The following is a 14,865-nucleotide window of genomic DNA, read 5'->3' as shown; positions in this document are numbered from 1 at the left end:
AAAATATCACGTAATGTGACTTGAAACGTCGGCCATATTATCGTGATAGTCAAACAAAAATTTCACTTCTTTTGTGTACAATAATTAATTGTTTCGATCCCATTTTTCATTGAAATGAATATTTTCGATTACAAAATTAAAAATAAAACTAATAATAATTTTAATGTAAATAACGCTATATTTGTCCCTCAAGACAATATGGCGGCTGATTGTGACGTCATCCCAAAATAACTTATTCGTCGTTTGAAATAAACGACAATCAATTACAAGAGCACTAGTTTTCTAAAAAGTGCAATTAGATATTATATCATAACCTAAACATAGAACATATATTAATCGATCAATTATTAAATAGATTATAGTTTTTTTAGCGTTTTAAACTTTGACATTATACCACGTGACTTCATTTAACGTTTCAAGCAAGCATCGTGCGTCAACATAAAATTGCTCCTTAACTTCTAGTGGCAGCTTGTATTTATTGATAATTCCACGTTATTTATCAAGGAGATATATTTTTTTGTTGGAATAACATCGACTAATAAAGATTTATCCTAAAACGAGTTTTTATTGTATAAAAAATTTCACTTTGGATCTACCAACTATTAATTTGTCTATGAATTAACACGTAATGTGATAGAAAGAGGGAGAAAATGTGTCGAAATTTATACCAGAATTTTGATAAACGTCATTTTAATTTTTAGTTGTCATCGTAGATTTTTTTGAGGTTGATGCTTAAAACCCAAATTTTTTGATTGAAAAATTATTGTTAGTGATTGTAAATAATCCAATCATAATTTCACACGTATCATAACAGAAGAAATGCATTTTATTTAATCTTTTCTTTACAAAAGTAATGTTAGTATTTTATTGACCTTTCGTGCTAAAATTCAACTGAAATATGGCAAATGTAGAAATTGCAAATCTCTTAGCTAGAAATAGGTAAGAAACGTATATTATAAATATTATAAAAACAATTTATTTAAATTATAATAATACGAACAGTTTAAAATTAGTTAAACTACGTAAATATTAAAAAATAAATGTATGTACTGAGTAGGGTTTTTTGTTTCAGGATACCTGATAGTGACGTTAGTTTTATATTTTTCATATTTTATCTCCCTTTGGGATTAATTTTAATAGTATTACGATGTTGTTTACTACTTTTCTTATTTCTCATTTGTCAATTTTTGCCTGATACCCCGAGGATTCAAAAGTTTGTTAATAAACTGGCCTGTTTAGGTTTAGGAATATCAGTTCACGTTGAAAATCTTAAAGTTAAAGAAAAGGTTCATGTATATATTAGTAATAGCGTATCAGTTTTTGACCAAGTAGCTGTTTGTAAAGCTACAGGTGCCGTATCGGTAAGTATAAATTTTTAAAAACAATTTTTATAAAATAAAAATGAAAACGTAATTTTTATGATATTTATAACATTTTGTCATATTATTTCATCAGTATATTAGTGAGGGTACGGTTTTCTTAGCGCCAAAACGAATTTATCCCCATGATGAAATCTTTTGATATCTCGTCTCGTTTTAGAGATATCGGTACTTAAAGTTACAAACTAGTTAGTTTGTTTTGTTGGGCTTGTTAAATTCAAAATAACCCTCGTAAAATGTGAAAAAGCATCAAAATGGCGGTATTGAACCCCCTCTTTTCTTTATGGGCATTTTACTTCCAAATCAACCCTCCTAATATGTGTAAAATCATCAAGAAGGCGGCGTTAAACCCGCCCGTTGATTAGTTAGACTTGTTACATTCAAAATAACCCTCGTAAAATGTAAAAAATCATCAAGATAATGGTGTTAAATCCGTCCTTTGTTTCGTTAGGCATTTTACGAGGGTTATTTTGAATGTAAAATGCCCTTCGCTTTGTCGGGCTTATTACTTTCAATACCACCTCGTATAATGTGTAAAATCATCAAGATAGCGGTGTTGAACTCGCCCTGACTTCGTCATGATTTATTACATTCAAAACAACTCTCGTAACATGTATGAAATTATAAGAATGGCGGTGTTGAACCCCCTATTTGCTTTGATGGGCATTTTACTTCCAAATTAACCCTCGTAAACCCTATAAAATCATCGAGATGGCGGTGTTAAATCCATCCTTTGCTTCTTTAGGCATTTTACATTCAAAATAACTCTCGTAAAATGTATAAAATCATAAAGATAGCGATGTTAAAGTCGCCGTAGCCTCATCAGCATTTTTACTTTTGAATCATCCCTCGTATAATGCCTGAAATCATCAAAATGGCGTTTTGAACCCCCTATTTGCTTTGATGCACATTTTACTTCCAAATAAACCTTCGTAAACTGTATAAAATCATCAAGGCGGTGTTAAATCCGGCTGTTGATTAGTCAGACTTGTTACATTCAAAATAACTCGTAAAATGTATAAAATCATCAAGATGGCGTTGTTAAATCCGCCCTTTGCTTTGTCGGGCTTGTTACTTTCAATACTACCTCGTATATATAAATGTCTCAGTAGCTTTATCAGCTTTGTTACTTTTAATCATCCCTCGTAGAATGTGTGAAATCAACAATCTGGCGGTGCTGAACTCGCCCTGGCTTCGTGATGATTTGTTACATTTAAAACAACCCTTGTAACATGTATGTAAACATCAAGTTGGCGGTGTTGAACTCCCCTGGCTTCGTCACGATTTTACAAAATGACGTAGCGAAATTCTGGCGCCAAGGAAATCGTACTCGTGCCAAAATATATGTAAAGTATAAAAATTTCCAGCCTAGTTGTAGAACGACCGTAGAAAGGGTGTTAGGGTTTAGTACTTACTGCTTCGGATCTATCGTAAACGTAGATAACTTTAAGAATAACCTAAAACAATTTATGGAAGAGAGGACCCCCGTTTATTTCGCCCCCGAAGATAAAGTAACCAACGGAAAAGCGCTTCTCAAATTCAAAACATACCCCTTCGAATTTACCAACAAAGTAAGTTCGATTTCAACCCCTAACTATTGTTTTTTTTTATTTTTCATATAATAAATAATTTTTTAGGTTCAACCTATTTGTATTACAGTCGACCGTCCCTTTTTGGATATCTCTGTAACCGTAATGGGTTCATCTTATTTCAGTGATTTAGTTTATTATCTGTTTTCCCCCGTAACTAATTACAGACTGACGTTTCTTGAACCATCGGATAGGAAAACTATGAGCGATCAAGAATTCGCGGAAAACGTACGTCGAAATATGGCAACGGCGCTGAAGGTGTAACTACAAGTTGTTTATTTAATTTTTTTGCGTGATTTATTAAATTCGTTTCAGGTACAAACGACTAATTATACTTCGAACGATGTAACTGAATGGGAAAAACGTGCTAATTTCGCCCCCCCGAGACCCCAAACTCGTACCAGATCACTAAATACCCCGGAACTTACCAGAATGGGGAAACAAGTCAAAGAAGTCCTACCGCATGTACCACTAAACGCAATTTACACTGATTTATGTAAGTATTTAATAATATACAGGGTGTCCCACGATACGTAGTTAAAACTATCTGGTATATATGGCAAAATCATGAAAATTTCTACGTTTGGGTTTTAGGATACGATCTTTTTAATTAAAATATTTTCAAAGATGGCCGACTTCTGGTAGAACCGGAAGTCAACCGTAACTTTGTTATTTTAAATGGAACACCCTGTCAATTAATACATTTTTGAAATATACGGAAATTTTAGTATACTTTTGTCTAAAAACGTTTTTCGAAATATGCATACTTTTTGTAAAAATTTAACTTTTACAGACCCTTATAAATTATTTTTGTACGAGGATAACCTTGAAGGTATGAAAACGGTTTTTGTTCGATTGATTTTAGCAGGGTCAGACGTATTTGAATCTATGTTTAAAAATTCCTCATTTTATACAGGGTGTGTATAAAAAGTGTTTAAAGTTTAACTTCATAAATATCAGATTCATTTTTTTAAATAGAACCAACCGGTTTTTTCTATTTTAATGTATTCAGGGGTAACAAATAAGGCAAATTCATGTATACTTTCCTATACCTAAACCTCACCGTTATCCGTTATGTTTTCTGTAAATTTTTAGATATGCAGGTATGGTTTAAATTTGAACACTTTTTATACACACCCTGTATAAAATGAAAAATTTTTAATAATAGGTTCAAATTCTTCTGACCTTGCTAAAATCAACCGAACCAAAACTGTTTTCATAACTTGGGTATCCTCGTAAAAAATAATTTATAAGGGTCAATTTTTTTACAAAAAAATTAATAATTCAAAAAATATGCATTTGTCGAAAAAAGTTTTTAGACAAAAGTATAATAAAATTTTACGTAGATTTCAAAAATGTATTAATATACAGGGTGTTCCATTTAAAATAACAAAGTTACAGTCGATTTCCGGTAGAACCGGAAGTCGGCCATCTTTGAAAATATTTTAGTTAAAAAGATCGTATCCGAAAACCGAAACGTAGAAATTTTCATTATTTTACTAGTAAGTATTTTGCCATATATACAGATAGTTTTAACTCGTCGTGGGACACCCTGTATAGTAATTTAAGTTTAATAATAGACAATACTTATTATACGTCTTAAATATCGTTTCAATTTCAATTTATATATCGGTCTTAAGCTTTATGAACAAAAAATAGTAGTACGGATACAGATCAAGACTATATGGTGGCTGATCAATCTCCATTCTGTATTATTATTTTGGTTATTTTTGTTTTTTTTTAGATATAACGAGGAATGTAGATAGTACGATTACGAATATTCTCGAGGGTCGAGTTCATTTTACCCCTGAACAATCCTCTTCGTCTAATAACCAACCTTCGACTTCCGGCTCTTCGAATTGCTCTTCGTTTAGCACGGCGGCTTCTTCTTTTCCGAAATCCGCTTCGGAACGTACCAAATCGTTCCAGGAACGCAAAGAACAATTGATAGCCACCGCCAGGAGGCGGTACATCGAAAAACATAACCTCGATATACCAATTTAGGGAAAATTCGGATATCGAAACGATTTTTTTGGTATTTTTTTTGTATAATTTCTTTTGTTTAGGAAACTTTTGGATATTTATAATCGAGTTGTAGGAGGGATGTTTGAAAGTATCGGATGTTTCAATAGTATTGGTTGTTTTAAAAGTAAATAATCGATTATTTCACTGGTTTATCGCATTATAAACAATTTCTTATCTCTGGATATAGATGCCGATTGTGTATTGTATAAAAAACTTTAATTGCAGCTTGAACTTAATTATTAGCGAGATTTTCAATTGCATCGGTGGGTTTTCCATTTTCAAGCCAGGGAAATGTTGTTAAACTAAGTCCAAATGTTCGTTGCTTTTCGAACGCCCCTCGTAGAATATATAAAAATTGAAATAATAGTTTTACAGGGTTATACGAAAAACAATCGTTCGTTTATTTGTACAATAAAAAATTATGAAAATTTTTGAAACAAAAAATTTAAAAAAAAATGTTTTCACTGGAAAAATCACAGGTTTATTGTATCAATATCAAAATCATGTTTTTCTCATTTAATAATCTTTCTTCTACTAATACGGGGGCTGTAAGATGATTAAAAACTTCCTTTCAAGGATACTATGGAAAAACTTTATAGAAACTTTTTGTTTTAATTTGTGAATTTTTGTCACTTGAATTACAGCTTGAATTCCATAATTTTCAATTGCAGCAGTTCGTTCTTCATTTTTAAGGAAGGGAAATACTGTAGGAATTCTAATACACTGAAACCTTTTTGAACGCCCCTTGTAGAATGTATAAAAATTGAAATAATTGTTTTACAGGGTTATACGAAAAACAATCCTTTTAATTATACTATAAAAAATGTGCAAACACTAAAAATGTGTATACCGGGTTTGTTTGTAAAATATTGTACTTTTTGAGATATAAAATCTGTGGTTGGTTTTTTATATCAATGTTAAAATCATGTCTCTGGATATAGATGGCGATTGCGTATTGGTGAATACGGGGGCAGTAAGATGATTAAAAACTTCTTTTCAAGGATATTATGGAAAATAGGGGTCAAATATTGCAGTTTTTTCCTGATATTTGTTTTGATTTTTGGATTTTTGTCAAAAAAAAAATTATTACAGCTTGAACTTCATAATTTTCAATTGCAGCAGTTCGTTTTCCATTTTCAAGGAAGGGAAAAACTGTAGGAAGTCTAATACACTGAAACATTTTTGAACGCCCCTCGTAGAATGTATAAAAATTGGAATAATAGATTTACAAGGTTATACGAAAAGTAATCGTTCGTTTAATTGTATAATAAAAAAATTATACAAATTATATGTATGTATACGAGGGTTGTTTGGAAAATATTCAACTTTTTTTAATTAAAAACAAGAGAAAAATGTTTTTACTAGAAAAATCGGTCACTATTTCTTAGTTATCAATGTAAAAATCAAGTTTCCATCATTTTTTAATATTTCGTCGATTTATACGGGGGCCATAAGATGAATACAAACTTTTCGTTCAACAGTCGCTAAATATTTTGAAAAAACGAAACTTATCACCAAATATGTTCTAATTAGTAACCTTTTAACCGTTCACTTTCTATAATTTGATAAAATTTTCTTTAGCAATTCTAATCATATAAAAACATGTATTACATTCAGAAAAATTATAAACTTCCATTAGTAAAGTTACTTTGAACACTCCCCTGTATACGAAGTTTGATACGCAAGCTACTTATAGATCGAGGATGTCAAAAAGGCGGCGCTAATTCCTCCCAATGTTACTTCAGACCCAAACTTCTCTCACTCTTAATACGACCCTCGTAGAAACGCTTCGATATCAGTTTACGCAGTCTCAATTACATGTGATAATCTTTAAGCACCAAATACGGGGGTCGTAAAATAATTGGACGTATAGGAAACAAAAAAATATGTAATTAAATTTTATTCCTTTTTTTTTGAACGACCCTCGTATAATGTAAAAAGTAGTAAAAAAAATAACCCTCGAAAAATGTATAAAATCATCAAGGTGGCGGCGTTAAATCCACCCTAGTCTCGTCAGTATAGTTACTTTCGAATTAACCCTAGTAACATGTATAAAATCTTCAAGATAGCGGCGTTAAACCCGCTTTAAGTTCGTCAGCATTGTTATTTTCGAATTAACCCTCGTAAAATGTTTGAAGTCGTAAAACAACAAATCTACTGTTTTAGGACATCCTGTATATTTTTTTATTGTTGAAATTCGAATTATTTTAATCAAACATTTTCAAATTAATTAAATGATAGTTATTATGACTGGATATGATTTTAGTTGGAAAGATTTATTTTATTTGACGCGATAAATACGGGGGATGTCCGTAAATTACATTCACTAGATGTGATTTGGCATGAATCTAACCTAATATTTATCCGGAAGTAAGCGGCATTCGAAGATAAATAACCTCAAAATTTGACGTTTTCCTTTGAAAAAAATTAGGTTAGTTTGAGATAAAATGACGTCTGGTATATGTAGTTTGTGTTTGGAGGGTTTTTGGACACCCTGTATTTAGTACGTTCAGTTTGACATTGTGAAATAAGTATTTAGATTAAGGGGAAGGAATGGTGCCAATAACGAAGAAATTTTTGCCTTATGCTGCACATTTAAGACTCTTTTATTATATAAAAATATTAAAATTAATTATTTTGATTTAAGTTTGTAAATAATTCACTGTTATTTATTTTATAAATAAAATATGAGAACTCTGGTTGTTTGAATTTTTGTCATTCTATATTCCGGGAGATTAAGTGGACAAATTAACATCGAAGACGATCATATCCATAACTAGAAATTTATTTCTGCGATTTTTGATCGTACAAAAAAGTTGTAGAAATCCAATTTATAAGAAATTTAAAGCCGTATGACGTGATAAAACTAGATTTCCAAAAAAAAAAATATTTTTCATTCCTCAATTTTCCAAAAAAACTGATAAAAAAATTGAAGTTTGTTTATTTATGAAAAAATTATAGTGAAAATCATAAAAACAAATTTTGAAAATTCAAAATGGCTCCCATTCAAATTGAATTTATATATAAATTTTTTTCAATCTCCATTCATTTTATTAATATTAACAATTTCAAAATGCGGATTTTTCAAATCTATAGGGGAAGATTTGCTGTTTAATAAACAGTGTCAAAAAAATTTCCAAAAAAATTCGTAACCTATAAATTTTTCGAAAGAATGTCAAAAATATGATAAAATGTACATTCAATCAAAAATTATAATCAAAATAATCTCCAATTATCCACAAAACTTTCTTTTTTATGAACTCCTGCCTTATATATACTTTTCCCATAATCCAAAACACATTACAACCTCCAAAAGTGTCTAATAATACCAATTTTTACTTCCAAAAACATCTAGAGCATAGTTCTATGGTTACCCAATAGATGGAGCCACTTATAATTTCATTTTTAGCTCTTTATTACACTAACTTATGACTGGTGCTGTTAGATGGCGTGCGGCCGTGTAACCGACACAATATAACACCAATTCACATGGCCGCCATTTTGAATTTTCAAATTTTGAAAAAACCATATTCCCAGAAACATTTCCTCTATATTTTCATAAAATATTGACTTAATTATGTTATTTTCATTATAATTCCTGATTAAATTACAAATTTTAGAAAAATTGAGCCGAAAAAGATTTTTTAGAGAAATTTAATTGCATCATGTTACAGGGCTTAAAATTCCCTACATATTTGATTCTATCTTATGACCGGTGCTATTAGATGGCGTGCGGCTGTGTACCCGACACAATATAAATCCAATTCACATGGCCGCCATTTTGAATTTTCAAAATTTGATACCAAAGAAATGTCGTTCGGAATGCGTTTGGTGGTCGACGAGGGTCGAAACGTCGTTTAACGATAAAAACTCATTTTGAAAGAACTTTAATTATATGTGAATAGCACACCATAACACTAGACTTAACAGATAACGAATAAAAAAAAATTAATAGTCCAAAGCCCATTCGTTTTCGGTCAAAAACGCATCGACAACTTCCTTCATGGCGAAATTAGGAATCAACTGATCCTGGGTAAGTTTAACTCTAGTAACAGGATCGAAGTGCCCCACTCTCTGTAGATGCTCCTCCAAATCCTTCTTATCGTAGGTGATACCACTTGGTGTTATTACTGGTTCTTGTAGAATCTCGAAACTAATTTTCCCGCACAAATAATCTGGCACTTCTCTTTTCCTTCTCCTATCGTCTATTTTCGCAAACAATTGGTTCAATTCGTTTAGGTAATTCTCACATGTTTCATTAATGTTCTGGATGGTTTGTTTGGTGGTTTCATTGTCGCCTTCTTCGTTCTGCACCTCTTGTATCCTCATTTCTCTATCTCTTTCAATCAATTTATTCAAATACGATTGTAATTCTATTTCTTGCGCTATACGTTTTTCTTCCTGAACGGAAAATCTGTAAAATTACAAAATTAAATGAATTTTCTTTCAATATTTACAAAAACTTGACGAGATTTCACAAAAAAAAACAATCTGAAGTTCAAGAAATGATAACCTAAGTTATTAGAATAACAACCGCAAGAAATAAAATAATCAAACGTGAAAAAAAGTCGAAATTTCCAATAAAAATACACCAAATCAAAACAAGTATATAAATACCGTTTTTTCCTAGCAGCTCTTAATTGTGAGGCAATGTCATCTCCGAAATTCATTTTTTGTTCTTTCGCCAAGTCATTCGCTCTTTGTAGATGTTTAATAGCTTCGTCATAATTATCACTTTCAAATAGAGCTTGTCCAAGGAAGAAATGACCTTTCACCAAATTTGAATCCATGTCTAAAGCCCTTCGGCAATCCATACACGCCTGTTCCCATTTTAATAATTTCAGATAACAAAGAGCTCGATTCGTAAAGTAATGGGCTACGTCTGGGTTCTTGATTATGGCTTTGCTGTAACAATTTATGGCTTCTTCGTATTTTCTCAAATTATACAAACGGTTTCCTTGTTCTTTTAAATCTTTGTCGGAAAGATTTGCTGTCGAGTACATATGTTTACTCATCCTTTTTGATTTTTTTTAAACTATTTTTATAAACTTAACATTCCACTTTGACATTTTATAACCTAGAATTTTCTATTGACGATTAGTTCATATGGGAAAAGAGATGTATCTAGAACGAACTTATTTATCGTTAAACTTTGTTTATACGTTCTCGAATAATCTGTTAAATTGATAAAATATATTTTTAATTTCGTTTAAATAATATTACATAGATATATTACTTTATAATTAAAACGAGTTACGTACTTTTAGTCATAACTATTATATTACAGAAGTTTGTTTATAGGCAACACAAATTATATTTCAAAAGTTAGATTACTTAAATTTGTTGTTATAATGAAAAAATATTAGTTTAACATTGTTATTATAATTTATATCAAAATATTTAACCAAAATTAAACGTTAAAATGTACGAAAAGCATTTTATTACTATTATTCATATTTATATATATTTATAGATAACAATTATAATCCTTTCATGGTTTTGAAATCAAAAAGTTTTTAATAAAATGTAATTGTATTTAATTACAATCAATTTTGTATCAAATTTGAAAATATAATTGGTTTCGGAGTGTGTGCCGGAGTATTAGCCACGATCGAAATACATGTCAAAATATTGGCGGTTAATCTTGTCGCTATATATACACAAGATTTGTTCTAATTTTATTTCTTTAATTTAAAATAACTTGAAAATAACAATGTTGTTATTAATCTTATTGTTATTTTATTAAAGTGATTTAAAAGTAGTTAAAAACATTTTTAGTATATGTTTGTGGTTATGTTTGTAGCTGTTACTATTATATTACTATATATACTATTATATATTACTTTTAATAATAAAATAAAACCAGCCGCTATATAAAAGTATTCAACAGATGCTACAAAATGGTTAAAAGAAAATCTGCTCCTCGAAGGAAGTCAATGACGAATTCGCAACGTTCTGATAATGAAGTTTCCCCAAAGACCCCGAAAAAGCGAAAATACGGTACCAGCAAAGTGTGTATGAATATCGGAAATAAAGAATTCAAAATTTTTAGGTACGTTTTATATAAATAATCGCTGAAAATCTGTATAATCATTTTTCAGGACGACATTAAAACAAATTAAAAGATTACAAGCATCAGTTCAAAGCTGCATCCCCCGTCTCCCATTTTCTCGTCTTATTAGAGAAATATTGATGGAACAAGGGTTGGGATCGCACAAAATTCAAATTGAAGCTCTCAAAGCTATACAAGAAGCTGCAGAAATATATTTGACATATCTATTCGAAGATGCCAATAAATGTGCCATGCACTGCCATAGGGTGACTCTTATGCCCAAAGACATACATCTAGTTCTCGATATAAGGGGTTGTAACGATCCAGGATATTCATAAATTTCAACAGAATATGAAGAATTTTTATAAGATTTACGTAAAGGTGAGTAAATTGTGATTATAATGATTTTTTTTCAAATTTTGCCTGTTTCATCTTGTTTTATCCACAATATTTGTTTTTTATTTTTTTGCTTTCCTTATAAAATTATAATAATCTCCATTTACAGAATTTCACCCCTTTTTTACCAATATTTTTGGTCTTAAATTTTCTATTAAATTTTTGCATTTCTATGGAAATTTATGGGTTTTATTTTCTTTTATAGAATTTACTGCTGACAACAAAGGAGTGCAAATAGTGCCTTATGTATATGTGAATAAGTTTTATAAACGATTCATGTAAATATTTGGTCGTAATTGGGCAATTTTATTTTAGTTTTAAAATTACATAAATCTATATTAGAAGAGTAGTTAGGGGGCAAAATGATATCAACGAGTTCGTTTCTTCTTTAATTATCATTATAGTAACAGCCGTAGTAGCATTACAATGATTCAAATTAGCACTATGTGACGTTTTTGTATTTTTAATCAATTAAGTTGTAACAAATGGCCCGTGGGGCCGTGATCCATCCCTAGCTATGCTACTGATTCACTTTGTGTTATAAAATCGTGATGTATTTTTTTAAATATCAATACGGGGGTCTTAGCATATATATATATATATATATATATATATATATATATATACATATATATATATATATATATATGTATATATATATATATATATATATATATATATATATATATATATATATATATATATATATATATATATTGTCTGCTTGGAGGTAAAAGAGATTAAGTAACAAAATCAAAATTTTTCAGGAGAGCAAAAAAACGGGGATACGCTCATTGAAAATACGAAAATGATAAATCATTCAAAATTTCCACTGAATGGGTTTTGTTGGAAATACAAAGAGTTGCTTGAAAAAATGAGCTGCAAACCCTGAACTCCCCTTTGCTATTTTTGAGAAAATATTGCCTTGTTTCACTTCGACTCATCTGAATGAGTGAATTAAAAGCGTTACCATGTATTACTTTGAGGTTATATTCGATTCACTAGCTGTCAAATCTTTTTGTTATATAGTTTGACTATTTTTTTAATAATTTCCTGTTTTTTATAAAAAACGAAGTTTTAGCAGCATATTGAATTATTATTATCTATCTTCGTAGTGTCATATACTTATTTTTATAATAATTAATACGAGGGTGTTACAAAAACTATTCTCTTCTCTATATGTACGTATATTGAGGTTATAACCGATTGAACAGCTGCTGAATCATTTAGTAACTTAGTTTGACTATTTTTTTATTAACATCTTGTTTTTTTTTATAAAAACGAACTATTTTTTCTATATATAGTCTTAAGTGAAAAATTTGTTTAATTTATATATTTTGTAATAATGAGAATAAATTGACAATATGGTATTTCCAAGTTGACAAATTATAGGATGAAATAAAAATTACCCCAGTTTTTTTACGAGAACTTTTAAAGTTCTTGGATAACATTGCTAAATGTAATAAAAAATGTAGAATACCTGTAAACTTGAAAAAAGTACAAACTTTGTTGTTCGTCTTTTTTAAGTAGTATATTTTTTTGTAAAATATGTGTTTATTAATAAAAAAGAAAATATTGAAGATTTTTTTTATTGAAACTTGACAACACTGTAACTTATTCCACTAATAGACAGCCTAAGTCTGACGTCACAGAGACGGGCGGAGCTTATACCGACTCCCAAACAATTTCATTGATAATGGTAAATGCCCATAAGCAATTTTTGCATTTAGTGTTTTCGTGGTTTATGTGATAAAATAAGACTTTTCAGTTGAATATATTGTCGAAGGAACATACTATTTAAGTAGTTTTTATTAGTTTTTCACCAGTCGAGTTAATTTAACATATTAATTCTGCTTTGAAACTTGTTGAGGTTATGTATATTTTATTTTTGCAGTACCGTTTTGTTTGTTTTTATGCAGATCCTTTTATTGTTAAGAAAATAATGGGTTTTAAACATGTCCTAAAACTTTCCAGCATCAGTGCTTTTATAGATGACACAACAAAAATATAAAAAGGGGTGAAAACGCCTTAGAGTCGAGTCATACCAAGAAAATGGACTTTGACTCTGATTTGCAGGTAATCAGAAGTGAATTATTTGCTAGTATGAAAGACGGCTATACTACAACTAAATCTAATACTGAAATCTTCATGTGGAACATTAAGCCTTAGCTTCATTAAGGTCATAAACAGTTGATCAATTTTAGGAACGATCTGAACATTCCATCCAGCATAATATTTTAATTTAATGCTGCCCATTAGTTCAAAAAGAACCATGAAGAGCTCATTGGTTGGAATACCAGTATACATTAGTATATGAGCATCTTTGTTCTTCACAATTTCATAGCTGAACCTTGTCGATAACTATTCCAGCTTCTCAGTTAATTCAACCACCTACTGCCGCAAAAAGTAATTCTCGGCTTCTTGAAATGCATATGATGGACTCAGGAGTGAAGCATCAAGTTTAATTTGAGTCACTTCATGATCTCGTTTCGAAGACCTTGGCAGTAGTTTGGTTGGAGGTCCTGGTAGTGGCTCACTTGAAGGACCTGGTAGTGGTTCGGTTGAAGGTCCTGGTAGTATAGACAGAATAGACATGCCGTTGAGCTGTACGCACGTCTGTGCGTCCTGCAGCGATCATTTTATCGTGAATAATAAACAGATGGCGTGTAATTTGTGTGGTAAAAACAAAAAATGTTTTAGAGAAAAAAACAAAGCCTTCAGACTTATCAATTGAAGTAAACAAGGTGAAGACTGCCGGCAATGGGTGTATTGTTGTGGATTGCGATGATAAGATGATAACAAATATTTGCAAATACTTCAAAATAAAGCAGTGGCGGAACTTTCGGTAAATTATGATATTCAAATTCCTAGAATGATAAATCCGAAAATTACAATTGTTGGTGTTCGAGATGAATATATTAAGGAAGAAGATGTATTTATTCAGAAAATAAAAAGCCAATATAGCCTTAAAAATGCTCTAAACGTGGAAGTAAAGCTCTTGAAAAAGTTTAAATCGAAAAACGCCAATAAGCTTGATGTTTTATTGGATGTGTCGCCGGAAGTTTTTAAAATCCTGTTACAGTGCAGAAGAGTGTATTTGGATTGGGATTCTTGTTTAGTTTATGAGCATCTGGGAGTTCTCAGATACTATAAATACTGGAAATATGGACATAAAGCTGATGTTTGTCGTCAAGAAGCCGTTGTCTGTCCAATGTGTAACAAAAATCATAAAAGTGATGAATGCCAGTCAGAAATAAAGGAATGTACAAACTATAGATAAGCTTGTGATGTTCTCAATATCAAGGATATTAAATATGATCACACAGTTTTTGATAAACAGTGTTCATCGCATAAAAGGCAATAGACAGGCTCAAATCAAGAACACAGTATATCTAGCAGCTAAACTTGATAACAGATGGTACTC

General features: G+C 30.5%; 3 protein-coding genes across 3 annotated transcripts; 2 read left to right on the top strand and 1 right to left on the bottom strand.

The window, feature by feature from the left end:
• Positions 1 to 623: 623 nt before the first annotated feature.
• On the top strand, positions 624 to 7,688 carry LOC130442830 (lipid droplet-regulating VLDL assembly factor AUP1-like). Its single transcript, XM_056777190.1, has 6 exons — positions 624 to 939; positions 1,073 to 1,361; positions 2,747 to 2,950; positions 3,017 to 3,226; positions 3,284 to 3,464; positions 4,713 to 7,688. Exons 1-6 carry the CDS (start codon positions 899 to 901, stop codon positions 4,970 to 4,972), a joined length of 1,185 nt encoding a protein of 394 aa, XP_056633168.1. The 5' UTR covers positions 624 to 898; the 3' UTR covers positions 4,973 to 7,688.
• A 1,176-nt stretch (positions 7,689 to 8,864) lies between these two features.
• LOC130442831 (E3 ubiquitin-protein ligase CHIP) lies at positions 8,865 to 10,265 on the bottom strand. The gene is made up of 2 exons (XM_056777191.1): positions 9,611 to 10,265; positions 8,865 to 9,407 (listed from the first exon to the last, which is right to left on the bottom strand). Exons 1-2 carry the CDS (start codon positions 10,006 to 10,008, stop codon positions 8,942 to 8,944), a joined length of 864 nt encoding a protein of 287 aa, XP_056633169.1. The 5' UTR covers positions 10,009 to 10,265; the 3' UTR covers positions 8,865 to 8,941.
• A 625-nt stretch (positions 10,266 to 10,890) lies between these two features.
• On the top strand, positions 10,891 to 13,021 carry LOC130442832 (uncharacterized). Its single transcript, XM_056777192.1, has 3 exons — positions 10,891 to 11,045; positions 11,095 to 11,426; positions 12,209 to 13,021. Exons 1-2 carry the CDS (start codon positions 10,894 to 10,896, stop codon positions 11,381 to 11,383), a joined length of 441 nt encoding a protein of 146 aa, XP_056633170.1. The 5' UTR covers positions 10,891 to 10,893; the 3' UTR covers positions 11,384 to 11,426; positions 12,209 to 13,021.
• Positions 13,022 to 14,865: the final 1,844 nt, after the last annotated feature.

Source organism: Diorhabda sublineata, chromosome 4 (assembly GCF_026230105.1).
Source record: "Diorhabda sublineata isolate icDioSubl1.1 chromosome 4, icDioSubl1.1, whole genome shotgun sequence".
Lineage (NCBI taxonomy): Eukaryota > Metazoa > Arthropoda > Insecta > Coleoptera > Chrysomelidae > Diorhabda > Diorhabda sublineata.
The sequence above is the reverse complement of the archived record's forward strand: the minus strand, read 5'-3'. Positions and strand labels throughout refer to the sequence as shown.